This window comes from Platichthys flesus, chromosome 23 (genome assembly GCF_949316205.1).
Source record: "Platichthys flesus chromosome 23, fPlaFle2.1, whole genome shotgun sequence".
Lineage (NCBI taxonomy): Eukaryota > Metazoa > Chordata > Actinopteri > Pleuronectiformes > Pleuronectidae > Platichthys > Platichthys flesus.
In genome coordinates this window covers 9332465-9360031 of record NC_084967.1, presented here as the reverse complement: position 1 = coordinate 9360031, position 27567 = coordinate 9332465, and the positions used below count along the sequence as shown (strand labels likewise).

The window sequence follows — 27567 nt, the reverse complement described above, 5'->3', positions numbered from 1 at the left end:
GCTTTTTAGTCATGCCTCCATAAAACTCATGGGGTGGATGTATATAAAATTCACTGTAGTGAGCAGAGGGGGAGGCCTGTGTGTTTGTGTGTGTGTGTAGGGGAGGGAGGGAGTGAGGGGGGGCGACTTTGAGTTTAAGCCAATAGGCGCACAGCAGCGCTAATGTGATTTCTGCGACGCTTTAACTTGGTGCCAGAGCTGCGCAGCGCTCAGCCCTGAAGTTCGTCCCATCGCTGCGTTTGTCTGTCCGCGATCATGCACTGAAATCCCTCCTGTCCATCCAGTGAGGTGCGTGTCGTGTTTGCTGGATGTCTCTTCCTCCACCACCGCTACAGTCGTGATTATATTTTTGGATAAACGGAATTATTCGAGTATCCTACTCCTGGATCAAGTTGTGTCCTCTGAGAGGTGAGTGCTCCGGGTCTGGCACAGGGCTGCTCCTCTTGTTTTCTGTAGAAATGTTCCAACCTTGCGCTTCAACTCCATGAAGCTGTTTGTGCGGAATACATTTGTGATTTAGAAAAAGAAAACTTTGTGTAGAGAGGCTTGTTTGCCTGAATCTTTTTTGGAACATTCCTGCGTCAGAAAAGGGAAATAGTTCGTCTCTCCTCGAGTTTAAGGGCAGACACAGAGAAACGAGAAGACGAGAGGTGGTTGAGACTCGAAGACACGTTTTCCCTGAAGGAGAAGAGTGAAAAAAGGGAATCTGTGGCTGCGTCCGGGGGGAATGTGTTTGCGCGCTCTTGTGCGTAAAGACGCACTTAATGGGGGGTTGCATTTTGGTCTCCAGATGTGTGGACTCAGCTGTTGCTTGTCACTCAGGTGGTCTCCCCCCTCTCTTTTCTCTCTCTCTCACTCTCTTTTACGATCTCCTCAGAATCACATCAGCGTTGACAGACCACAGCCCCAGATCCTCAGAAAACATTAGAGAGCGAAGCCACATCCCTTCAGCCACACAGAACTAAAGCGTTCTCTCATATTCAAATCACACTGAAGATTTAAATCCACATTTAAAAACAGGTGTAACTTTTTTTTCTTCAGTTGCATGCCTTTTATTGGCATCTTTGTGCACAAGTAGTTTGTAAATTAGTTTTTAAAAAAGGGCCCAAGATGAAAGTTAGACACTGATCATGAGCCCTGTACATGATGACGTTTTACAGTGAAGTGGGATCTGTACTGAAGCCAGTGGTGGCACCTAGCGGTTGGGGAAGTTGGTGGAGATGCTGCAGTGAGTGAGAGCTGCAGCCTTTGGGATCTTGTTGTGTTGTGGCTATTTCTTTTATTGTTGTTGTAAATACTCAAAAGTATCCGAGGTCAGAGTTATTTAAAATAAATAATACATCTTTAGCATTTTAACAACATTTATTCAATCTAAACTTAGCTCAAACTAAACATGTCTATGCTGAGGTTGTATTAAAGCAATCAAAGACTGCAGGGCAGTTTTTGCTGATCCAGGATCAGTGCAGCCAGAGATCAGGTGACATGAGGTGTGTTCCCCCTCAGTGGGAGGCCAGACTGCGCTGGGGGTATACATGCTGCAATGCTAAGCCTTTGTTAATGAGTATGTATATGTGTGTGTGTCTGTGTGTGGTACAGAGTGGAAGTGCTTATGTTACTTTGCTTACACACATGTGTGTTCTTAAGTGCATCTGCATTACCGACTCTGCTTGTGGTAATGCATTTGTGTGTTTGTGTGTGTGTGTGTGTGTGTGTGATAGGTGTTTGGGCTCTAGAGTTAAGCTGATGTTAATTGGTCAGCCATTTGGACCACATGGGAGAATCAAGTCAGGCAGTAGCTGAGGTGATCGGTATGTTTGACGTCAACAGTAACACGTGTGCAACAGTAATAAATTAAAGAACTAGTTCAACGTGGACATTTATATAGAAGAAGATTGATGCCACTCTTGTGTCTTGGCTTATTTTATATACCCCAGACATTTTCCCGAAATATTCCTCAAGGGCTGTATGTGAGAACGCAAATTTTCGACAGACAGGTGCAGTGTAAAAATTTGCCAACATGACTGATTGCCAATTTTGTCCAAATTTGGTTTCCGCAGTAATCATGTCCTGCATCCTGCATGTTCAGATTTTCGGGGGGGGGGGTAGGCAGAACAAATGCAAACCAGTGTGTAAAGTTAGTTTTAAACACGTTAAAGTGAAAATGATGAAGACTCAACCTTTCGGGTTTCTGGACTGGACATGTAGCGTCACAGAATTTTGAGTCTGGCTTTGGTAGAAGAAGAGGATGATGGATCATGACTTTCTGCTTCATATCTTTCCTTTCTTTGTTTATGGTTGATTTCTAAACCGACAGACACATTTCTCGCTATCTTTCGATTGCACTTCTTCGTGGGTTCTCATGTGCAGCCCAGATTCTCGTCCTCCAGCAGGGGTTTGAGTGCCAGAGAGGAAATCCAGCCTGGAGATTGTTTTGATATTGTTGGACTCTCTCCTGGAAAACCTTTTTTCTGCTTCAGCGACCAACGGTGCTCTAGATTGAGAGCCTCTGGCCTCGCCACTTAAACACCTCATATGATCACTGCAGTGAAACTGTTGTTGAAAACTCAATCCAAAAAGGAGATTAACCGGGTTTAAAATAGCATGAGGACTAATTTTGCAACTTTTTAATGGGAAGCTTAAATCCTGGTTTGCTAAATTTAATGTCTCTGTCCCTCTCAATAATGAATACACAGCAGGGGCGTCTCTAGGGACGGGGCCAGGGGGCACTGGCCCTAGCTGAAATCTGATTAACTCCCAAAGTGCCTCAGTCCTCTCTTTAATCTTTAAAAGTAAATGTCACTTACTAACAATTTGTTTCTAAATTTTTACGTTTAGATGTGTGGCTTTGAATCAAAGCTATAGAGGAATGTGTTAATGTGAACCTTAGTGAATCAAGAAGTGTGCATGGATGTGGACATATAATTGGGCCCTTTGTAAACTATGGCCCCTTTATGGCACTTCATACAGAAAAATCCAAGACCTGCCACTGATTTACAGTGTTTTAGAGCATTTTCACAAATTTACAGTCCATAAAATCATAACCATAAACTAATGGTGTATACATGTGGGATTGTTTGCTGCTGGCTGATTCTGGATCAGTGGGGGTCCTGCAGTATTTGCAGATATCTTGTGTTTGAGTTGGAGCAAAGATTTGGCAGCAGAATAAATAAATGGAACTAATAAGAAACATAAACATTAATGTGACGTGTGTGTGTGTGTGTGTGTGTGTGTGTGTGTGTGTAAAAACAGAAAGCCAAGTCAACACTGTTATGTCTGTACGGCTCAGACCAGCCTGTGCACACACAGGCAAGTTTGTGCTGTCAAACTGGAATAAATCGAGTGTGGGGTTGCGTGAGTGGTTCCAAACCATAGGAAACACACCCTCACACACACAAACACACACATATGATTACACACACTCACATTTGCTTGCCAAGCAGCCATCCCCTGTAGTTGTGCTTGTGTGAGGGGCCAAAAAGTGAAGTGCCAGTCGCTGAACAGAAGAATCGGTGCACAATGAAAAACAGAACATTTCTTGGAAGAACAGACATGTAATAATTATAGATTTAGACTGGAACCACCCGGTTCTTCCAGCTATCAGGTGCATCATCCAAATCCTTAGTTTATATAGTTTGGATAAAAACACTAGGTATGTACAAAAATATATAAGCAAACCTTTGTTTTTTTCCCCCATTCAGTGAAACAGAATAAATATATGTATATACACACACACATATACATATGCTGTACACAATCAAATTGTGAAGTAATAAAATATAAAGTCAAAAACAACGTTACAGACAAAATAAAAATAAACTTATTTATATAGCACCTTTATGAACAGAGTAATGACTCAAGAGGTTAATTAATAATGAAAATAACCATTAGCTGCAGCCCTGCATTGAAATATTTTGGGCTTTTTCAATACGTGTCAAGGTAAAGTGAGTTTTTTGGTCATGTGATTTATTTCTGAAAGAAATATTGCTCTATAAATGGTGAAAGAGAAGCTTATATTGCTTATAAATGTGTGGCGGCTCACAGTAACCACAAACCATGGCTGTGCCGAGGGGGTGAAGCGTGCAGTGTGTGAATGTGTGTGTGTGTTAAGGGACAGGGGGGCAGACCCTTGATGTGCGAACGCTAATCGTGATCCTTAAGCTCATTGAGTGGTTTCAGAGCGAAGCCTCCGGGCCGCACTGGCTCCACAAGCCTGGTATTATGGTCAGCTTGTGGGGAGGAAAAGTAATACAGGGCTTAGGCAGACTATCAGACACTGAGTAATGGACTCCGGGAGGGAGCTGCACTCCTGTTTCTGTGTCAAAACTTGCCGCTGAAATCAAGTCGCCCGCAGCACTCTGCTCGGCGATGCAAAGAGCGAGGTGTTGTTGAAAGTTCCCAACTCGTGCCTGCAAGTGAGAGTCAATTTGGCACCAACTTAATTACCCATACACACAGCTCTATTTGATGATGAATAAAGCCACACACATACACACACACACATCTGCCCAGACACTGCCAGTCGCCAGCCACGGCAGCGATGGAGACATTAAAGGCGACGATTATTAGATGATAATAATTAAAAGGCTTTAAAGCTCAAGGAAAGGTAAACAGTATAGATAGAAGCACGGCAGTCTGGTATAGGAAGACAGGAACAAACCACATAATTACTCCCAGTCAAATGACCACCCTGAGGCACAACACAAATGATAGCCTTCAGTTTTGTTTTTGATTGGGTAAAACATAAAAGGTCTCCATAACAGATTTGGGGCTTTTCTCGGGTTCAACATCACTCAGATTATTGCCGGAGTGATGTGAAAACCTCCGACGTCCACTTCTCGTGATTGTGTCTCACAGTTTCGATGCTTTCAGATGTGCACTGTAGTCTGGAGGTTTTCCAGACATATTCCAGAGGGGTGGTATCTGAGAAAGTGAATGTCCGGGTCAGCTGCTATGGGCATTTTCTAGAATTATTGTTATCTGCTGCCTCCTGCATGTTCCTGACATTTTCCATATCTAAAAATGTATTTTACTGTTTGGTGGGTTCGTGTTTTCTCTCCAAACCTCTAAACCGACGAGAGAACATTATAATGCAACCTCTGCCTTGGTATCTGTTGATAGTGAAAATCTGACATTTTTATGGCATGCAATCGAGAGTGAGATCAAAACACAGCCTCCTTCCATGAAAGCAGTTTGACTTGCAGCTGTTTGCATCATATAAATTTAGAAAAATTTCCCTTTTAAAATGTAAGCAATGTCTACTCATTTTGATAGAAAGCTGTTATCGAGACATCAGGGGGGGAAATGTAGCTTCATTTAAAGAGCGATTAAAATGCAATTGTTCATAAATACTCCAAAGTGAATGTATGTAGGGGGAACTTCTTTATATGCGAGTCTGGGATCAGGATTTTCTATGAATGCCTCAGGAAAACATGACTTGGCTTCAGTCCTCTCGTCCTAAATTGGTCTCATGTGGTCTCATGTGTTGGACATTGTGTTCCGGAGGCCGAGACCAACTCCTGAGCCCAACGTCTCAACTCTAATCAGAGACAGTCTTCTCCTCTTGCCTTCCTTTCCCTCCTTATCCCTTTGGGAAACTCAGATCCCGCTATGATGCCGTGAAGAAGACCTCTCGTTATTTAGGCTTTGCTGGTTCACACTGGAGCAGAGCTGGAATAATGCTGGTGATGTTAGATAGTGTGGCGGCTTTCTAGAATCAGAGTCGCGATGTGTAACACAACACCGTCGGCTTCTGATCTGCCATGCCAAGCTCTCTCTGACTCTACCTCCGCTGCCGGCGTAGAGCTGGAACAATGCGACATCCATTCAGTGGTTGTACTTTTCGTACAGAACGGCGAGGCAGAATAAAGACCCGACATTACAGCTTTGAACAGGTATTATAAAGGGTCGTCTTTTGCCGTTTCACCTCACATGGCACAGGATGCTCTCATAAATCTGTCTTTTCCTTTGACTAATCACTGTCTGTTAAAACAGAAGCAGATGAGACACAGATTATTTTTTTTAGTTTTGTGAAAATATAGGTAATACTGTTTGAAAAGGAAATATCTACACTGAAACGTATATTTAAACTTCCCCCAAAACCTTGGCTGCTGGGTGGTCGTCTGTCTCTGCAGAGGTCTCTGAGGGACATGGCCTATCTGTCACTGTATCTGCGTGTTGTCCCAGAGGAACACCAGGCTCTTAATCCATCCAGGGGGGGAAACGGCTCGAGCCAATCTGATGCCAAACCGGAGTCAGGAAATTGCCTGTTATGATAAACACTGTATAAGTGAGGGTGGGGGGAATTACAGGATTTTCACCAAATTCGCTAAAAGTTTCACATTCACTTGGGCTTGAGAACTCGTGTCCTCGGTAGAAATTTGTCATTGAAGTTGCAATAATCACTATTAGAGTAACAGTAGATGAAATGACTAATATCGTTCAAGCAGACTCAATCCGTGGTTATTATGTTCAAACCAGACGTTCCTGGACATTAAACGTCTCTTCAAAGGGAAACCTGCACTTTTACAAGAGGTACACCATCTTTTAATAATCTTTTCCTCCTTAAACAAGCTTCCGACTCGTGGCGAGTAATCAAGCGGCGGCGTATCCCTCAGCCGGGACGACTTCATCTCCCTGAGAGGGAGGATGTAACAGATACGCACCACAGTGATTAGCTGATGAAAGCTCGGGGCTTCCCGGCTGCTCTTTGCAAAACCAATACAAACAGTGATTTGACTGTTGTATGGGTTTCAGGCCTGTGAGATTCATCCATTCCTCTTTTTTTCCCTGCCTGTGAAAGTGAGCTTAAATTGCCACTTGCATTAATGAGCTAGTAAATAAATGTCTTTTGTGTTTACTCTAATGACCTCGAAAGCCAGACAGTAAACCGGGGGGGCTTAAGCGCTCATTATCTCCAACCAGCCACCCGTGAAATCCAACATGTGCGGGGTATGTTTGTGTGTTTTTCATCGAATCGCACATGTTTTTGTTTATTCGATACTGCATACGTCTTTTTAGGAGTGTGTGAATGGGAGTGCACTCCCATCAGAGAAGAAAAACTCTCAGGAATCCCCCTCAGGGATGCTCAGACATCTGGTTGTGGACGGGCAGCTTATATCGCCGAGTAATATGTCCAGTTAAGCCCCTCGAGAGCCGCCGCCATGCACATCATTACAACCCTCCTCTGGCTTTGCCTGGAACTTCACTGAAACCCTATCGTTTGGTTCAGATGAGTATAAATACGCTGTATATCCTTTTTTATACTACTTCCTCCCCGGGTCCGTCTCCCATCTGTTGTAGATTAGCGTCCAGTGTGTGTTTAGAGAGCTGAGCTTGTCGCCCGAGCAGGACTGATAGCAAACCCAGAAGGTTTTAGTCAGCACTGTCAGGTAGGTCTGAATTAACAGAGAGGCCAACTGAGGTTACGGCTGAAAACAAAGGGCGAGGGGACGGGAGACGGACAGCTGAGAGGGTGAGGCGGGCCCCTCGGGCAGCTCAGAAAACCAAACGGTTCGTCTGTTTACCCGTGAACCTCGGGCCCGCTACTCGAGGGTCGGTGTGGAATGCCAACAGCGGCTGCCCGGCCAAATTCAACCACTGGTCTGTGGGAGAGGAGGAGGACAAACACCCCGCAAACATGGCCACTTTCCCTGTGATAGGGGAGCTTATTTAAGTGCAGAGCTCAAAGCGGCTTTCATATAACACGTAGCCTCGATATCTGGCGCCCTCGTGGCATCCAAACCCGCCACCAGAATGCTTCTGCGGCCGTGCTGAGCTCAGCTGATATGACTCAGCTGTTCTTATCTGTCTTTCCTCGAAATCTCCCTCAATCGCTGGCTCAGTATCCCATATGAAGCTAAACAAGAAAAAAAGCACCTTGGGAATGTGCTGTGGAACTAAAGGATATATGGTTTCACACACACACACACACACACCCTCCTATGACACTGTGCTGCCTTGAGAACTGTGCCGGCCAATCGAGGCCAAGCCGCAGCTCGAGTGTGACAAGTGCTCAAGGCTGCAATCTCGGTCCGATGCTCTGTTCCAAGCTTGTGTTGTGTTTTCAGCGCTAAATTATGGGAAAGTGATGGAAAGTGAGGGTGCTGGTTGTGTAGTACACAGCAGGTGTGTGTTTGTGTGTGTGTGTGTGTGCTTGTCTTGTCAGTTCCGCTTGACTGATGTGCCATCCCTCCAGGATCCTGTCATTAAGCCGCTGTGTACACAACCCCAATCCGTGGCCTACATTTATCTCCTATACAAATTCATGAGGGGATTCACACACACATGCACACACACAAACACACACACAATTTCCCAAGGATATTGTGATGCAACCTGCCTGCTCATCTTGCCTCATTATATTGTCATATTTGGCTTCTCTTCCAATTTGCTTGTATGCTAAAATGAAGTTAGACTGGCATAGCCCTTCTGTTTCTCTTGGCCTGAGATATGTGGCACCCTGTAAATCAGCAACATTGACACATCGATCATACGCCTCTTTATTTGGAATGGGAGCAGCCTCAGTGCCAACCTTTAATTTCCTGTTAACAAGAACAAGAGAAACTGGTTTCTCATCTTTTATGTTGTCTTTTGGGAACATGCATGCACTCACAATTACAGTACAACTTACTTTTTCATTAACAAGCAACTATTACATTTTACTTTTCGTCTTTAATTTCGTCTATTTCACTTTAATGGCTTCACAGCAGTGTCCCAGTCGGGACCCTTGTGAATACATTACCATTCATGTGAAGCTGAAACTGCAGTGATGCATACGTTTTCCTCAACAAGAAACGAGACGTCCTGGTTCTTGATATTTTTCCTGTTTCACTCGTAAATATCTGCCTCTTTCTCTTCTGTCGAGGATCATCTTGAAGCACACACTGTGAGACAAGGTGATCGCAGCAGGCCGGGTTCTTATTACCAAGCTTCAAACAAACACACACACACACACACACACACACAGAAACCCACACAGCTTTCACAGCGGTGGTTACAGTGACCTCTGGCTTTTATTAAAGAAGGAATGCATCACTTAACAATATCAAATTAATGTTGGATGGGATGCACAAGACTTTCTCTCTCACACACACACACACACACACACACACACACACACACACACACACACACACACACACACACACACACACACACACACACACACACACACACACACACACACACACACACACAAATGACAAAGGGGTCCTATTGTTCCCTAATAGCTATTATAGTTTTACAGCAGTGTTTCTCACTTATATTCCAGTTCCTTGATAAGAGTTTGAGAATCCCTGCAGCTCCAAAGCACTGTCACACTGTTGGGAGTAGAGACAAAGTCAGTTCTCTCATCATTGAAAGCAAAGACAATGGAGGCTCACCTATGATGCCTGGCAAAGCATAAAAATAAAAATCATGAATAAATGTGCACATCCATGGTCTGTATGTGCTGGACAGAAATCTAAAACACGGCAGGAAGAACACTGTGTACGGTGGATACTTCCTTTTAGGTGTTGTGCTGTTTATTAACGCCACATTCCTGAGAAAGTCTGGTCTGAGGGAAAGAGTGAGACTTGACATGTCATCTGTTACAGTATAAATAATATATAAATCTAGAATTGGCACTCAGACAAGCGAATAATTCAACCAAGGCCCATCAGTCCCGTTAAATTCAACCAAACAGCATGAAATTGCATTTTAAATCAAGAATTGTGAATTATTCAATGAGAAATGGGTCGAAAAAACACTCTCACTGGATCTCCCCCTTTGTCCAGAGCTGCATTAATATTTAATGGGTTCTTTCTCGACTGATTTCCCATTTTGCCAGCAAGCTCTGAAGAAATGTTTTTTGTAGTTGTTGCATAACCTTGTTTCAAATAGACAAGAGTGAAAATATAAAATCTTCTTGGGGGAGGTAATAAATTAATCTCACCATAGGAGCAGTGCATGTTCTAACAAAAAAAAAGAATCATACATGGCTCGAGAGAAGCTGTGTGTGCACTCAATAGTTTAATTAAACAGTTTGTATGCAAGCAGACTTTGTCTTGGCAAAGCGTTGTAGCCTACGGGTACATTGAGGCCTTGTATGAAGTCAGATTCAGGTAATGACATGTAGTAAGCGGTTGAAGCACGGTCGACTCTGCCAAATCGTGAAAAGTAATGACTATAATAATGAGGATCTAACTTCTAGGAAGTAGAAGGGAAGGATCTTCGATGTTTTTGACAACCCCATTTAGCCCTGAAACAGCATAATACCTCAACAGTCTCCAATCAGCCTGTGAGCGGTGAAGGGATTTACATTAAATCCTCCTGAATGTTAGAATAATTGGCGACATGCGCAGGGATACAGTCAGGAAAAGTAGCGTAAATTAAGATTGACAGATACATATGTACAGTTTAACAGTAGCTGCAGTGAGGCAGCTATTAACCTGGAAGATAATGAGTATCTTTATTGATCTTCTGATCAAGGCCATATCTAAAGTTTTCCCGCCTTGTCAAGGGGTACTTCTATCAAGAAAGAAAATTCAAGTTCAAACATTTATTCCAAACTGTAATAACCCTTTTTAAGCTTTACCTACAGTCTCAAAGCGCATCAGACTATGTGACACGATCCAGAAGAGGGCACTCACTGTCACCTTCACCTAATGCGTGACACAGATTTCAAGTCTTGTCAAATGATTTATTTTGGAAAAATCGACAGCTCTATCTTGCGGATGTTGAGATATTTAACTTTTGACCTGCTGGTGGTGCTAGGTGAAGAGGCGGCCCAAAGTCCGGCCCAAAGTTACGGACCGGCTAGATTGCCCTCCTCAAAAGTCGTCATTAAAAATTCACTTCCCACTCTGTTACTTGAAAATGGTGGAAGTAGAGGTCTGAACAAGAAGCTTCTCAAGCCAACCACTAATAAAACTCCAATCCCTAGTTACCTGACAATTTCCTGAATTTTATAGAGCTTTTATTGGCGGTCCTATTGTCCCAGAGGTGTGCAGGTAACACCCGGCGGTGGTTAACAAATCTCAGCTAAGGGTTTTATGACCAGAAACCTAAATCACACTCCACTTGGGAGTGTCAGGGAATATTAACACTGAGCTGGTGAGGCCACAGAATGGGACTGCCACCGATCTGATATGCGGCAGCCAGTCGAACTGGTGGGCCTTGTTGGCGATGGCTAAAGATCCATTTCCTGCTGTGAATAGCTGCTGAGAGGCGTCTGTCTGAGTGAATGGGGCTGAATCATAATGGATGTGAATTGAGACGTGGATCTAAGGACTTTATGTTAAGCAACTTTGACTGACATGGCTTGTCTGGCCTGTGTCAGTGGAACTTAGCTGATTTAAAACAAGTCATGACATGAATTTATCAAGGCTGCTTAGCATAGAGGGTTTAGATAAACTAACAACAAACCAGTTCCTATGACAAAAGGCCATGCAAAGAACTAAAAATGTAAAATATCTACTGTAAAGTCTTCATTAGTTTCACTTTAAAAGTTTTAAAATACCCCATGGATGATTTATGAGCTCATCAGCTTCGGTTCAACAGTTTTAACCATGGTACAGAACTTTTTTCAGGATTACTCAGAGAGTAGAGAGGTCTCGGTTTTAAAGTATCACTGTCAACCGGTGTCAGATCCGGTTCCCTGAAACCTTTTTGATGGCAGAATTGTTGGGGTATGCATCCGACAACTTTGGTGACTTTCAAATGCATCCACCTGTCTTTAAGGTTCGTTGAGTCTTCATGTTATTTCTTCCATCATGTGTGCAACCAAGTCCAACTCTGTGAAGCCTTAGTGTGCACTGTTACCCCCATTTGTATGATTTGTGGCCTTTGAGTGGCTTTTTGGAAAAGTTACACATTGCTCTTAGCATTGACCTGGTGATTTTTCTTACAAACTTGCATCACGTATACTGTCCCTGTTGGTTAGAATAGATATTTTCACAATATTGTATATCATTATTTTTGCACTAAGTATTACTTCTACTTCTGTTTGAGTTTGCCTTTTATGTCAAACTGCCCCCTCAACAAGTTTGGACATGTCAGTGTCCTTGTTGATTTCCGTTTCAATCAACCAAAAGGACGTCTCCCCCCTGATATTTGCATTCTAAGGGAGCAGTTAAAGTCCCTTCTTGCCTCCTGGGGATGAAACAGTGTCGCTCGTCATGTCGGGTGTGAACTACTTCAAGAAATTAAAATAAAGCACATCACTGATGGATAAGAGCAGGTTTCCTCAGAAGAAACGGCCAAAATAACAGTTGAGTTCTGTTCCAAGGAGAAGTGAGTCTGTGCCTGTGTGCGTGTGTGTGTGTATGTAGTATATAGTCTTTGGTATAGTAGTAGATCTTGGCTGAACATTAGTTCAAAGCTTTTTGCCTCCATTGAAAGAAAAGTCATGATCTAAAGGTTTCAGTCTAAATAACATTGGACTTTCCTAAGTCTAGGGATAGACTGATATTTGTTGGGCAGTTATTGTCCTTTTACTGGATTAATTCTAGCATTTCTGGATGTTAATGAAACTGTGCATTTGTTCTATGTGCGCATCATGTGTTTGTATTTGTAAGGACGAGGGTATTAAAGGTCACTGCATAAACCTGCCATTAGTTAGCTCTCGCTCTTCAGCCTCAGACATGTGAATGAGACCAGAATATCATTCATTCAGAACATTTCTGATAGCTTGTCAGGGGTCTGATATATCACGCTTTTGCCACATTATCGCTACGATCCATTAAAGCTGATGCTTTTATTGTGAAATGAGGAAGCTGCAGGGTAATCACATCACAGCGTGATCTCATACAGAAATCAATATGAACGTTTTTCCTGTGGCAGAAAGGGCTGGCATCATTATGTTCTTTTGCTTTAATAGATACTAACTGACACCTATTAACAAAACCCCAAAAGAATTTGCTCCGTGTGCACCCTCTCCCTTTTATTTCTGAGAGGAAGCAGAAGAGACAGCAAGGTCAGCCGTTCTCTTGTGTTTTCCAACGAGCTGGGGGTCTTTGGCCACAGGCCCAGGCCCGGTCTGAAGGGCTGGTATCTGCCTATTGTCTGGGGGTAAAGCCACTCATCCTCGGACATGTCCCCTATTCACACAAGAGCATTCCTCACCCGCTCATTGTTATTTGAATTAAGTTCTTGTCTGTCGCTTGAACTCCTTCCTCCTAAAATAGGATCTCCAGAGCTTTTGAAATGTATATCCAGATTAATATCTCAGGAAACTCAATGCACGTCTTTCGGAGGGGTGAAACGCAAAGTGGCTTTTGCAGAGCGGCGCCAAGACCCCTGGAAAACTTGAGTGCTTTTCTGAAAGGTCTACCCGCCGACTGGACTGCCAATCTCGTCTCTCTCAATTTCAAATATGCGTCGGCTTGCCAGGAAAGGAAGGCCGCGTTGGCAGAGCACATAAGACTCATCTATCTGCACACAGGGAATCTTTCACTCCATCTCGATCCTCCTCTTCGTGGTAGTTAGCGGACTAAGACGTGTCTCATTCGTAACAGTTAATTTGGCGTGTGACAAGCAGGACCGGTTGCCCCTCGCTGCAAGTCACTTTGTGGGGTTGTCAGGGGAGAGGACGTCTTTGTCTGCCGGACAATTGAGCAAACTCATTTGTCATTTTAGACCTTTTTAAATGAAGCCGTTCCTGGTGACAGATGATGCACAACTTCTCCAAATCAATCACATCGGACTTCCTCTGAAATACCCATTGGATTCGTAGTTTTCATGTCCATCTACTGGTTTTTATTAGTGTAGCTTTTTTATCTGCAAAACGATAAACATTTTTCATCATGAGGGATATGTCTCAAAAAGACTTCTCATTTTAAGTTTTGCTGCATTGTCATGGGTTTCCTGAAGTGAAGTGCTCACAAAAACGCGTGACAATGATCTGCAGCAACCCCCCCCCCCCCCCCCCCGGTGCTCATTCAGATCTCCCAAAATAGGAAGGGTTGAGGTGTGGGGTGGGGGGTTGGATGTTGGAATCAGTGAGAAAACATGTCTCCTGCGTGAGAAATTTCCTGAGATGGATGAGGTTGACTCAGGAAGAAGCACGGTCAATATTTAACCAGTAAGACACCCAGCGAGACACAAGGAGTTCAGTTTTACAACGATAAATCATTAGCTGCTTTTAAATGATCTAATGCAGCCATTTTCTGATGTTTTAATATGTCGGAAAACAAAGACTGAAATCTTTGTTTTAACCATGGATCATATGACAGGTGGAAGATCGTCAACCCCATGCTATTCCTTAGCTCAACTTTAAAGAGCTCTGTATCATCGCAGCCCCGTAAACCTAAAGTATACCACATGAAGCTAGTAACAATCAGATTAGGAAGCAGAGACAACAAGACACTGGTGTGACAAATTTTGGACCAGGTTTAGGTAATCAGGACGATCAGGAAGTGAAAAAACCTGAAACAAGATATTAGTTTAGAAAAAAAACAGGAAATGAGCCAAAAAAACATAAAGAATAAAGAGTTAACTTGACTAAAGTGAATTGAACTTGAATTATTTTTACATTTTGCACTTTACCAGAGGTCTCGCATAAAAAGTTACAGACATTTGCATTTTCTGATTCAGGGAAATTACATACTTCAGTGCATAATTGAAAGCAGCTATATCGTCCATATCAGAATGGACAGACCTCTAGTTTTCATTGTGTAAAATTTTGTACACAAACTGTTTTGTTGTTGTGATAATTGTGCTGCTGGGCTAAAAACATTTTCATTATCCGGCACATGATCTAATTTGCAGCTGAGTACAAATTAATTTCGACCTCAGCTCAATTAGATGAGCTGCATGAGACCGGATGACCCCAGGATCCATTTAACGACAGAGAGAATGTGTTGCAGTGTGCAGACACTCGTTTCATAAATAGAAAGTTTGACTTGGAGGTAGATAAAGAGCAGAGTGGAGCTGACCAGAATAAAACTGCCTCTTTTTTCTTTTTAACGCTGCCTTAAAAAAAAAAGTGGAATGCCAACTCTTCTTTTCTTTTTTTTCTGCTGCAGGTAGAAAGGAAAGTGAATTGAATGTTGCGTGATAAAAACAGTGGTCTGGCTTGCAGTACAAAACAAATCCGGAGGAAGACAGAGAGATGTAACGAAAGAAAAACAAAGAGAAAAGAGCTTGAGAGACGATTGGATATGTCATATGGCTTTCAGGGGTCCTGCAGCCAAGTTTAGGGGCGGAGGGTGGTGCTGGTAAAGGGGCTAGGTGTCACTCTGGCGGAGGAAGGGGGGTGAGATAGAGAGGGGAGGGGTGTTAAGGCTGTGTTTGTGTGTGTGTGCCTGAAGTGCAGGGCGATTTGCTCTGGAGGGGGAAGAATGAGGGAGGGGCCGACAGCTTGGCTGCCCCGAGAGCTGCACACACACTGATCCACTCACTCTCCCACACACTCACAGGGATCAGAGACACTGCAGATAGAGACGTCACCTCGCCGCCCTCCCTCCTTGCTCTTTGGTCCTTCAAAGTTTTGGACGGCTAAATGAGTTGTTGAGAGAGGACACCACCCACCCCCAACTTCACCACAGCTGACTTTCAGAAAGCCTGAGACATTAGGGGGGTGAGGGACACGTCCAGACTGAGCGGGACCTGGATCTGATTAGAGCTTGGACCGGCTGAGCTTGATGCTGCAGACATGTAAGCTCGGCGGGACAAGGACATTTTTCGGAAGCGGATGAGAGCTTTATGTAGAGGTGGAACCAGAGATGCTTTTCCTTGAGGTAAGAGGGACACGGTTGTGAATACTTCTTGAAACCCAGATAGGTTGTGGGAGATTTTCTTGGTTAAATTATTTGAGAAAGAGCTGAAGAGACTTGAGCTTGGCTGAGAGTTGATCCTGTATGTGTGTACTGCTTTATTAGTGCAACATGCTTGAGTGATTGTCTTCCATCTTGTGTTTTTGTGCATGGACAACAGTGAAGGGACTGTGTGTGTATGTGTGTGTGTGCAGGTGGTCCCATGCCAGCTGTGTTAAATCCCCCCGTGCAGCCCCTGACACCCATTTGGCCTTAAAATAACACTCCAGCAGTCAAGGAGCAATGACCTCGGCCTTTGAACTCCACAATTTAAAGGGTTTTTAAAGTAAATCCCACGATGTTGAAGAAAAATATACTTTTTTTAACCATTATTAGTTCCAATAAGCTCTCAGTATCTCCATATCTGTCAACATCTGGTTACTAAAGCTGTAATGCACCAGTTTTAATAAATATCTGCTTATAGAGAGAACATGATACACTTTGGCACAGTCTGTAAATTAGGATGTATTCCTTTAGTTTGCCTGAGGTTGTATTCATTTGAAAATAATATGTGCTGGACTAATCCCTCAGTGACGGAGACCTGCTTAGAAAGTGACAGTAGAGCAGGAAAGGACACACACGGTTGAACGTCTGTTTCCCCCAAAAAGGTTTCTCTTTTTAACCCCTCCGGCCTCAACCTGTCACATCTCCGTCGTGTGTGAAGTCTGGAGCAGGAATGGGTGGACATTTTGTTTTTGTTTTTCCACAAAGAACACCTTTGTGTTATTGCCAGGAGGTGACATGGTGAAATGTGAGTTGCTGCGTGTGTTGGCTCAGGAATCTGTAGTCACCGTTTACCCATTACTTGTGGGATGAGAGGCCGGAGATGTGAGGGAAGGTGGCGGAGAGAAATCCTCAAATGCCCGACGCCAAACTGATTCGATTAGTCATTTAATCGATTAGCGATGGTTTGGAATATTTTTAGCTTCTCTAAATGGAGGATTTGCTGCTTTCATTTTCTCACGCTCAGTAGTAACCTGGATATCTTTGCTCGGTCAAAACAAGTCTACAGAACATTTCGGACATTTCTTGTGTGTTGATTATTTGTGTAAATAATTGCCAGATTAATTGGTAATGGAAAATAAGGAGTTATTTCAATAACTCAGCCAGATTCAAAGTTTCAAAGATGTTGGATTGGACAAGGAATCATCACCTTTAATTCAACCAGTCTGGTTGTGGCCATCTTGTCAAAGGTGGTGTGGTTAATTATATTCATGCTTTTGATGAAGCTGTGTGGCCCAATGCTTCAGACGTCACACGTTCCTATTAACATATGTCATGCGTAAATTTAGCCGTAAACCAAACTTCCAGCCATGTTAGCTAAAACATCAAAGGAAACATTAATGGCTGCCTACTCCTAAATGCCAAGCTCTGCAAAAAAATGTCTTGTGAACAAACACTTTAATGTAATAAAAAAGAAAAGAGAAGTACAGCGGTGGATGGCAGTGATGCAACTTGACGTTGGTAGCCACCCGCGAATTAACAGAACGAAGAAAAAGAATATAGAGAAATCTATTAATTGCACCACTTACTGGTCTTGACTAGGTTCGTTGAGATAAAGCAGAGTAGGCAGAGAAAAGACTCTGAGTGATAACATTATCTGTCCCACCATAAAACCTGATAGATTAGTCACGGAAGAACAAAGCAGCAGTCAAATACCCTTTTGTCCCATGATAAGAGCTTTGGTGTTTGAATCTTACAGATTAGAAATGCTGTTAAAAAGTCTGTGTTGTGAAGCCCTGGGCTCCTTTCAACTGTATGCTAATCCGAATGCTAATATTTCCCCCTTACTTGTTACTGCGGTTTGACTGTGTGCTGAGGTGTCGGAAGCCCGGAGGGCGAGCTGTGCAGACAGGAGTTGACATTTCTGAGAAGATGGGGTTTCACTCCTGCAGCGTTTGGGTTGCAATTTCAGTTGCAGCTGACCTTTGACCCTCCCCAGCTAGAAAACCCTGACTTCAGGGTTTAGATACGTCGTCGGGTTTTTCAGAAAGGAAAAAGGTCGACAAGCACAAAGTACAGTAAACTAGGGTATCGATTTATGACTTACAGAAGTGTCAAAGTACTGATATAGACATACCGTGGACTTTTGTTTTTCATTGCGATCTTATTTTATCTGATAATGACTGTTCAAAAATGATTAAAGGGAAGGTGGGGTCAGTTAAAAAAAAAAGGATTCTTACAGGCACAGGATGTATTATGGGTCTTGACAGAACCTATCAAATTTTGGTGCGGCGCCGGATCAGTGGGAGGATCCTTGAATTCTTTCCCCCACTTTTTTACACATGGCGAAAAAAGGCAATTTCTCAGAGAATAACTCATTGATCCTGACGGACAAAACCCTTAAAACCGATTATTATATCCTCGGGAGGGTCTTGGTATATAATAAAAAGTCAAGCATAAAATTTAGCCCAACTTCTGCCATTTTCACACAGACCCCAAGTAACTGATTATCACCTGGAACAAGCAACATGTTATAAATACATTGAACTGACTGCTCTCGAGTCAAAGATATAATGATGAGTCAATGGACGTAATAAAGACCCTAATGTCCCTGATAGTTCTGCTTTTCAAGTCCTTGGGTTTGCAATGACCCCTGTGGGAGGTTTCAGTTTGTTTTCACCAAACAAGTTATTCTGGTGCCAATTTACACGTCAAAAGACCCAGAGGCAAAACACAAGTGGCTTTTTCAACGCCTTGCGACCAAAGCGCAGATATCAGGCCAAGGGGGCTCAGAAGAACATGGCCACCGAGATAAGAGGGCTACTGCTGCAGGCGGGAGAGGCGCTCCGCAACGGGACGAGTTAATCCCCGTTCATGTTACAGTTCAACTCTTATCAGCTTGTAAAAGTTTGAAATGCTGAAGAAAGGCTCTGGTCTGAGTGGATGAAGACAGTTTAGTAGATTTTGACTTTCTGCATGTTGCCGCCATGTTACACACCCTTCAGTGCTTTGTAGCTTAGTGGATCAGACCAACTGATATTTCTGCTGCATCCGTTTTGAGTCAAACCATGATTTTTAAAAGAACTGCCTGAATTTACTAGATGTACCTTCTTTCATATGACCCATTTGTAGAAATGCAGACGTTTAAAGCGTCATCTTCTTGTGTCATTCACAAAAGACAAGATCAGTGCATTCAAGACTGCCTTGGCCTGGTGGTCGTCTGTATTAGGTGCATCATGCTGGAAAAAGTCTTGTGTGGATTTTCCAGTATTTCTCATCCGAGTTTGTGTGACATGCCCTTTGAAGATGGACAAACACTGCTTTTGGGCTCTTTATCAAGTATGATAACGGATAAACAAAGAAAGTAAAACACAGAGCCATACATGGGATGGAAAATCATATTAGTTATTTCTTGAATGTGACACAGTAGGCTGGGATTGTGAAAGGATGGGAGAGGTGGAAAGAGTTTGTCTTTTTCTTCCCTTTTTATCATGATCCTTCAACCTCCAAGTCATTGCTGGGACAAAAACTATTATCTTGTTGAGAAATACAGGGATTAAAGTAAATGAGGAGGTGTTTACAGTAAGTGCAAGTTAACTAAGTAGGTAACCTCGAGCTTTGGGCACAATTATGAAAATGAATCAAGCAAACAGAGGAGGAGGAGAAGAAGAAGTTGGGCTCTGTAACTGCCTTTCCTAAATCCCCTTTCTTTTACATTTACAGCGCTCAAGTGAGATGAATCTGGAGCGCAGTGAGAGAGGGGAGCGTCTTCCTCCTCCCCGAGGACTGGACATGGAGGCCCGTGCTGGTGGAAAGATGGGGAAGATATCTGTGGGCTTCCAGAGGAGCTCCACCTCCGACGACGACTCCGGGTGTGCGCTGGAGGAGTATGCGTGGGTGCCACCAGGACTCCGGCCTGAGCAGGTCAGAACCTTGACGTGTTATACTTGAACTTATCAGTATAGATAGAAAATTATACCCTTCATCTCTCACAGAATGAGGGTATACACCGGTATGCTACTAGCATGGGATTTTAAGTATACATACACGTTGTTTAAGTCACTTTAGCAGTAGTACTGAAGCTGGCTATGTTTTTTACAGACATTCAAAGATACACATGTTCAGCTGATCTTCATTCAGACATAGAATTATCACTAAGCTTTAATACAAGCAGTCTGTGATGTAGGTAGTTATACTCATACTTTAGATGAGGCTGTGTGGCCTCGAACATCACATGTTGTCGGTTCAAACATGAAAAGGAAAGACGAGAGATCGCTTCTTCCAATTCCAACAGTTTTGCATACTTTCCCTCACCACATTTTAAAAGATTTGGTACACATGACAACTAGTTTAATTTGATCCAAGTTTCTGTTTCTGCTGTCAGGGGAAATCAGCCTCGGCAAATATTGACACTTCCAGTCTCACGCCTGTCTCTTGTGTGTGCAGAGATTTCACACTCAGGCGCCTGTGACTGAATGGAGATTGATATGTTTGGCCCACAGTGTCACATGAGGACAGACTCTCCTCTCCTCTTTGGACTTTGCCCCTCCTCCAGCTTTTCTGACAACACTGTTGCAGACAACATGTCTCACTTAAGCCCCTTTTCCACCTGTCAAAAAAACCCACTAACACCTACTAATATCTGGCTTTGGTCTGTAATGGGAATTGGTCCAACGGTTTCACTCCGGGGTCAAATGAGTCTACAGTAGACAGAGGTTTTTTGAAATGCACTCTTTCTAGCATTGAACTTTTAAATGATCTAAAACCATTGTCACAGGTCACCGAGGTGCTTTCCTCTTTGGTATTTCCTGGTAAAAACCCTGTGTATACTTGCTAATTTGGGTTCTTTGGGTCTAACTGAACATACTTCCTTCGTCTGTAGCATGAGAAACATTTCACATTATTCTGGAAACTACTGATTTCACCGTCTGCTGGAGTTCATTCCTACTCTTCTTCCGTCCGCAGGTCCAAATGTATTTTTCCTGTCTGCCAGAGGACAGGGTGCCGTACGTCAACAGCCCCGGAGAGAAGCACAGGATTCGACAGCTCCTCTACCAGCTGCCGCCGCACGACAATGAGGTAGAGGTAATGAGGGCGAGGCGGTGACAGGGTATCGGGGGAAAAATCCTGATGTGAAAAAACTTTTTTAACCAGGATTCCTTAGGTGGTTTGTTTAGTTCAAAACGTCTCTGGTATTAAACCAAAATGTTCCCGTAGTCATAGTAAATATTGCACACTATACTTAAAGTTGTTAGTGCATTGAATAAATGAGTTCTGGGATCAGCGTTGCATCATAATGGCAAGAATTTAACTTTAACGGTAATTAGCCCCAACTAAACTAAAGCCAGCAGCTGAGTAAAGCCTGGACAATCTCCGCCGCCTTTTCTAGTAAAACTAAAACAATGGCCGCATTCTCTCAACTGCTTGACTAAAAACTGAAAGAGAAACCTCCTGTGACAGTAAAGCACATGCCTGCCTCTTCTGTATTATGGCTTTATGGTGTGTAAACCAGCACTGCTCCTTTCACATCTGTGTTAATAGAGTTTACATTGGGAGCTACGGCCGAGGGGTTATCACCAGAGAAGAGGGTCGGTGGGGGGGGCTTCTGTCTGACGGAGGTGGTCTCGGAAGACACACAATGGACATACAGAGACACAAACACACACATTGTTTTTATGATGTTTGTCGGCAGGCCTTGTGGTTGAGGAAACACAGTGCCGCAGGATTCCTTGCATAACAGTGGTTAGCAGGGATAATGTGTGTCTGTGTCTGTGTCATCGTTTACTGTTGTTTAGAGAACAACCGAGCTGGTTGCGAGGACAGTGTTGCTCTTTAATCCGTGGCCGTCATCACCAAACACAGATGAAGGGGTTGCGCCATCCGTTCCGACGCAGCCTCAAGCGAAATTAGCTCTAATGAACACCCTTCTCCAGCCATACATGCGTGATACACAAGGATGAAAGCTTAAACCATCAGCAGTAATGGCTGCATGTTTTTAAGGCCCATATTGACTCGTCCACCTTTTATCTGTAAATTTACGTCTTTCTTTTCTGTTTGTCAACTCTTTTCTTTGACCAGGTGCGTTATTGCCATACTCTGACAGAGGAGGAGAAAAGGGAGCTCCACATGTTCAGTGCCCAGAGGAAGAGGGAGGCACTGGGGAGAGGAACACCCAAGATCCTGCCCCGAGCTCTGCAACACACCCGCTGTGAACATGTAAGTCCCACACATGGATCCCTTGGAGCGCACATACACTCAGACACACGCACACACACAAACACCACTTGCGTCATTCAGCTCTCATATAGCCATAAAGTAAGCAACCGGTGGGTCTGAAGTTATTTATATCACAAAGCAGCTAACACACACCGCCCAATCCCAACGCGAGGAAGCCCGAGGCGCAACCCTGATTGGCTAATGCAACGGTTTTAATCACGGACATAAACGTCCTCATTAGGGCGAGAGAGGAAGCGGGGGAAATTGGGGAGGCTCATGCTCAAGCCGTGCAGAGAAGCCGGTTCCTCTTGAGGAATTCGGCCAATTTCCTGCCGCCAATTAATAGCTCAGCGTGACGGACGGTGAAAAAAAAGAAATGCACAGGTTAATAAGTGATTCTTGCATAGCGTTCTGAAATCCTGGCTTTTTCCAAACAAGTCACAGTATGTGGCAGATAAATCCTCAACTGCTTGTATGACTGCAGGCAGCTCATCCCAGTATGTGCTGCTGGAAAGGAGTTGGGAGGTTGCTGTGGGCAGGGGACATTTTTGGGAGATGCATGATATTTCTTTCTGGGATTTTGGTCATCTTTGCAAACCTGGCCCCTATTTTGACATCCGGCTTTAAGTCATAGCAGTTTACGTAACACAGCATCGTAAAAAATTCAAAGATTTCCGATCTTTCATTTGGTGATGGTGTTTCAAACAAAGCATGCAGTGCCATTCAAACTCCCTTGATCTTTCTTTTGTATGAAAAACTTTCAACACAACAAAATTAAATATTAGTGTTATGTAGGTTCCGGCAAATTAGACCGTGGCCAATGAGAAAACCTCATCCTCTGCCAGGAATCCAGCAAGAGCAGCGGCTCAGCCACGGCGACACCACACACACACACAAACACACACTCGGAAACATGTTCATACACTCGTGCAATCATTGTGCACATGCTCAGGTCGTCTAAAAGATACATCGCAGACACAAGGGCATACGCACATATTTACATACATTCACACTCACTTTGTTAGGCTCCAGTTTCCTGCTGCTGTAAATCCCCGGGACATGCAACACCCCCCACGTCCAAGGCCCCGCTCTGTGCATCCTGGTAATAATGCTTAACAGCTGGGCATGCTATCCCATAGCTGCACAGGGTTATATAAAGACTCATGATTGCACGTTCAGATGCGTTTTGTTTGGATAGTCTCTGTGGAGTCATACGATCTTAGGACTCAAGTCCGAGGCCAGCGTATTCTGCCTTGGATTATTCTTAGTGACCACAAATGTCACTTCCTTAGCAACACCCAATGAATAACTGACTGTTAGACCAGAGTCAAACAGCCCCTGATTGGAGACCATTTGTAATATAGTCATGCTCGTTGCCTTAAAAAGTAAAAATGGCTTTGTGTCTTTGTTGTGAACTGTTGCTGTGGTCATCACTGTGGGGATACTAATGTGTTTGGAATGGATCGTGTTCCTCTGCAGCTTACAGTATGACCACCTGTTTTTTGGCCTTCATTGTTATAGCACCACTGCAGATATATTCTGAATACTTATCGCAATGATCTCTCTTTTGTTTAGTTTGCATTCCTCATGAATCACCGGCATCAACTGTGTCGCCTCTATTTTAAAAAGTCACTCCTGTGTGCGTTTGTCTCAAGGTAGCGTAAATTATCTGCTGACACTCAAGGTAACCCGAACCCAGCTTTATAAATAATGACATACGTAAGGAGATACACTCTGTGATGAACGAACGTGCTCTGCCAATCTGGAATCTTGAATCCCCAATGTTAATTTTAGGCCACTGGAACTTGTGCAACAACATGCCAGAAGCATAAATCTCATGGATCATCTGTTGTTTGTGTTGGAATCGTAGTGCAGCGGAGGCATCAACGGAGGGGAGATGGCCATTTTTGCATCCAGAGCAGGGCCGAGCCCCTGCTGGCACCCAGCGTGCTTTGTCTGCGCCACGTGTCAAGAGCTGCTGGTGGATCTGATCTATTTCTACCAAAATGGCAAGGCTCTCTGTGGAAGACACCACGCTGAGCTTCTCAAACCAAGATGTTCTTCTTGTGACGAGGTGAGGGGCAATAATTGAAGCAGCGCCCACGAATCCTTTTGTGTTTTACAGTGAACCGTGGCAATGACAAAGAGCTCAACATACTTAACAGCAGAGTGTGTGTTTCCCCTTAGATCATCTTTTCAGACGAGTGCACTGAAGCGGAGGGCCGTCACTGGCATATGAAGCACTTTGCCTGCTTCGAGTGCGAGATCATGCTCGGTGGGCAGCGCTACATCATGAAAGATGGCCGGCCCTACTGCTGTGGCTGTTTCGAGTCCCTGTATGCAGAGTACTGCGAGGCCTGTGGTGAAAACATAGGTAAGTTATATTTGTGAAGGTCAAGAAAGATCTATGCTAATGCTTTTGCTACTGCTATTATGCTCATCTCTTCATCTAATTACCTTTTAGGTGTCGATCACGCCCAGATGACCTACGAAGGTGTACATTGGCATGCCACCGACCAGTGCTTCTGTTGCGCACAGTGCAAAACATCCTTGCTGGGCTGTCCCTTCCTTCCGAAGCAAGGTCGCATTTATTGCTCAAAGGGCTGTAGCCAGGGAGAAGATATTCATGCCTCTGACTCATCAGATTCTGCCTTCCAGTCAGCCCGCTCTCGTGAATCGCGGCGCAGCGTCCGCATGGGGAAGAGCAGCAGACCTGCCGAACAGTGGAGGCAGTCGCAGCTGTTTAATCCCCCTCCGACCATACCCACGTTTGAGTATAAGATTGTGAATGGTGATGGTGACGGACAAGCCGCGGGCGTCGTTGATGTCATGGGACGGAAGCTGGCCCATCTCAGCCTCGAGGAGAGGTTCTGGAGGGAGCGGGAGGAGCAGGATGCTTGTGGCGAGGAGGACCCAGAGGAATGGGCGCAGCATGAGGACTACATGACTCAACTGCTGCTCAAGTTTGGGGACCGGGGGATGTTACACCAACTTCAGCAGCCACCCGTGAAATCCCCCACCCCCAGCTGCGACAGAATTGGGCACATTAGTGTCTCTGATCCCTGGCTAAAGCCTGATTCTACATCGATGGGGGTTGCCGCCTCTTCTCCCACCCCTGCCAGTCCCACCCAGAGCCAGACTTCCAGTCAATCCCGAGCCAACAGCCTTAGTCCTGGGCTGATAAGCAAGAAACACCTGCCTGAAATGTACTGGGCCCAGTCCCAGGATGGGATGGGAGACTCTGCCTATGGGAGTCATCCTGGTCCTGCCAGTGCTAGAAAGATCCAAGAGTTGGAATTAGATCAGGACCAATCCGGCCCAGGAAGACAGGCCTGCTGGCCAGACACCAGGCAGTGGTATGAAGACTCCCTTGAGTGCATCGCTGACGAGCTGAGGAAGGTTGAACAGGGGGTCGGAGACTCCATGGACTCCCTGGCACTCTCAAACATCACTGGTAAGGAGGCTACTGTTTGATGGATTCAGTCATATTGTACTTTCATTTGATTCAAAACATGATTTTAAAATGTGCTGCTTTTTTTTAAGGTGCATCAGTGGACGTCGATGGCAGGGAAAGACCTTTACTCTACACCCTTGCCATGCAGGATCCCTCGATGGCAGATGACTGTGAGAAGATGAGCAACATGGGAACCTTCAACTCATCTCATCATCACCATAGTAACAACTCATTGAACCTTATCCTGGAGAAGGGCGACAAGGAGGAGGTAGCATTGGCCTGGGGGGGTGCACCAGGAGGATACCATGCACTCTCCCCACATTCTGAAGGTCTCCCTGCCTCCTTTGTCCACGCCCCAGCTCTGAGGAGAAGCAAGTCCCAATCCAGGCCTCCTCAGATGGTTAAGTTCACAGAAGACACGGTGGACAATGGATACAACGATGGGTTCGATGTCAGTATTAGAAAGCATCCCATGAGCGAGAAGCCGCAGCGGAGGGTGTACTGCCCAGAGGAGATGGGCCGAGAGAGAAGCCACTCTACAAGCCACAACGGGCGCACCAGGCAGCACCACCACCGGCCAGGCCGACACCACAGGAGCCGCAAAGCCCGCTCGGACAACGCCCTTCACATGGTTCCCTTGGACAAAGCCCAGAGGCCGTACGAGACCCAGCAGCAGGGTCTGCTAAACCCCCCATGTGGTGCCATGCTTTTACCGCACCCTTCACACAGGCTGCCCCTGGCCTATTCCCAAACAAGATCTGACTTTATGCTTCAGGGTGCGAAACAAGGAGACCCACGGGTTGAACATTTAATGGGTCTCCACAGAGATGAGGAAGACTGGTGCTCTACTTGCTCTTCTTCGTCTTCGGACTCCGAGGAGGAGGGCTTTTTCCTGGGTCAGCCAATCCCTCAGCCTCGACCAGTTGGGCGTTACTACGCTGAGGACTTCCCGACGAGGGTGACGGCACTCTCTTCCCAGATTCATGGCTCACAGACTGGTCGAAGGAAGAGCCACCGCTCTAAAAATTGCATCATCTCTTAACAGTTCAGTTCATCACATTGTGACCTGCACTGTACAACGTAACAATATGAGACTCTCTGATGGATAACACAGGTCAAGGTTTTAGAAAGGCCGTCTTAAACAACACATGAGCACAAACTGTATATGTGCCGACATAAGGACATGTCAAGAGACATATCACTTTAGGTCAAAATCTACTGAGAGAAGACATTTTTAATTGTAACTGTTGAGCAAATAAAAGACCAAATATGTGCAACATACCGTTAGATTTTTTTTTTTGTGTATGTGTGATTTTGGCCTCGATACTGGGCTTATTTAATTTGTAGCACTAATTAGATGCATGGACATTTGGAAGCCTTTCTTTAACTTACAGCAACTGTGGCAGGGTGGAGACATTTTTCTTTTGTTTCAGCAATTGCAATTAAGTTGTTTTAAAACGTTCACGTAAGTTTTGCAGCGATATCTTTGTGTGCATTAAAATGGCAACACTGTTGTACACAGAGGTTGATAAAAGTAGAAAATAGACTAACCAAATAATAATTTAATGCATAATAGTACAAAATGATGATGTATATACTAAGTTAATATTTTAATACTGGTATTTTTATATCCGTGTTTCAAGAATTGTTTCTTTTGAAGTATATGACATATAAAACAATAGCAGTTGTTACAGTTAACGAAGAGACCTCGATAATATTTTAGGAGAAACAACAAAGAAGGTGCCACATCATGAGCTGTGAGCTTCACAGTAAAGTGCCATGTTACTCGGTAACGATGTCTATTTTCACACATTTATTCCAAGATGCTCACTGTTGGTGTATAAAATATAAAGATAATGGCAGTAACACCCGCATTGTTTCATACTCAGACCAAGTGTTCACTACCCTCGCTCAGACATAACCACCTGAATGCTTTGTGCTGTAAAGATGCTTGTAATAAATATTTTTTTCTCAAAAGATTCAAATATATGTTTTGACATTCTTTCTCAATTTCATATGCTGTTTGTCCCCTATTTTTTGAACACATTTTTAATGTGGAACAGCTTATGGGATTTTGTGGTGGATCATTTTAAAATCATGGATAAACATGGTTTTCTATAATCAATGATATTTCACAGCATTAATTAAGTATTAATTTGTTAA

General features: G+C 44.1%; 1 protein-coding gene across 1 annotated transcript; it reads left to right on the top strand.

Annotated features, from left to right (window-relative positions):
• The first annotated feature begins 230 nt into the window (after positions 1 to 230).
• Positions 231 to 27383, top strand: prickle1b (prickle homolog 1b). The gene is made up of 8 exons (XM_062383325.1): positions 231 to 408; positions 19458 to 19658; positions 20700 to 20813; positions 21813 to 21950; positions 23821 to 24024; positions 24138 to 24324; positions 24415 to 25404; positions 25494 to 27383. Exons 2-8 carry the CDS (start codon positions 19470 to 19472, stop codon positions 26444 to 26446), a joined length of 2775 nt encoding a protein of 924 aa, XP_062239309.1. The 5' UTR covers positions 231 to 408; positions 19458 to 19469; the 3' UTR covers positions 26447 to 27383.
• The last annotated feature ends 184 nt before the right edge of the window (positions 27384 to 27567 follow it).